General features: G+C 70.9%; 2 protein-coding genes across 7 annotated transcripts in view; one reads left to right on the top strand and one right to left on the bottom strand.

The window, feature by feature from the left end:
- DNAJA1 (DnaJ heat shock protein family (Hsp40) member A1) overlaps positions 1-256 on the bottom strand; it is a 23,303-nt gene extending 23,047 nt beyond the window's left edge. The window contains exon 1 of the mRNA XM_034773079.1: positions 121-256. The gene's annotated coding sequence lies outside the window, so the exon portion shown is untranslated. The remainder of the gene's footprint in view (positions 1-120) is intronic.
- The window catches only part of APTX (aprataxin), a 39,044-nt gene that overhangs the window by 5,216 nt on the left and 33,231 nt on the right, over positions 1-597 (top strand). For 3 of the 6 annotated variants that reach the window (XM_034773075.1, XM_034773074.1, XM_034773072.1), the window contains exon 2: positions 191-445. In XM_034773075.1, coding sequence (XP_034628966.1) covers positions 309-445 — 137 coding nt within the window. In that variant the 5' untranslated portion in view covers positions 191-308. Of the gene's footprint in view, positions 1-190; positions 486-597 lie in introns of those variants that run through there. The other 3 variants (XM_034773073.1, XM_034773076.1, XM_034773077.1) reach the window with 3 other exon arrangements.

The following is a 597-nucleotide window of genomic DNA, read 5'->3' as shown; positions in this document are numbered from 1 at the left end:
GGGGAGCGGGCGGGGGCTAGGCGGAAGGGGGCCGGGGCGGCGGCCGGGAGATGGGCCGGGACTGGTGGCGGGGGACGGGCCGGGAGCCGCGGAAGGAGCAGGGCGGCGGCGGCCACTCACCAGGCGGGCGGGGGCTAGGCGGGCTCCGGGGGTCTGTCTCGGCTCCTCGAGCCGCTCCTGACTTTTCTAGAAAGTTCTTTCCGAGCCGGTCTCTGCTGCAGCGCATCCGGGGAGTTTTGTAGCCGGCGAAGCCTCGCCCCGGAAGTCCCGCCCCTCTGTTCCCAAGACCAATCAACGCCGGGAAAGGAATGCGGGGAGGAGAGAGGAGGCGAGAGCCAATGACAGCCCGTGACCTCTCCTCGTCCCTCCGGGGCCGGCCTGCGAGACTACAGCTCCCAGCGTGCCCTGCGAGCCACGCACCGGCGTCTGATGAGGGCCCGAGAGCGTAACTGGCTTTTCCTCGTGGGGAGGGGCGGGGTGAGGAGGTTTGTAAATGGAGGGGCTGGCGGAGGGGGGAGAAGAGGGGGGCTGGTGGAGGAGGGGGGAGAAGACGGGGGGTGGAGGGGGGCTGGGGGTGGTGGAGGAGGGGAGAAGAGG

Source organism: Trachemys scripta, chromosome 6 (assembly GCF_013100865.1).
Source record: "Trachemys scripta elegans isolate TJP31775 chromosome 6, CAS_Tse_1.0, whole genome shotgun sequence".
Classification (NCBI taxonomy): Eukaryota; Metazoa; Chordata; order Testudines; family Emydidae; genus Trachemys; species Trachemys scripta.
This window is presented reverse-complemented; position numbering and strand designations above follow the sequence as displayed.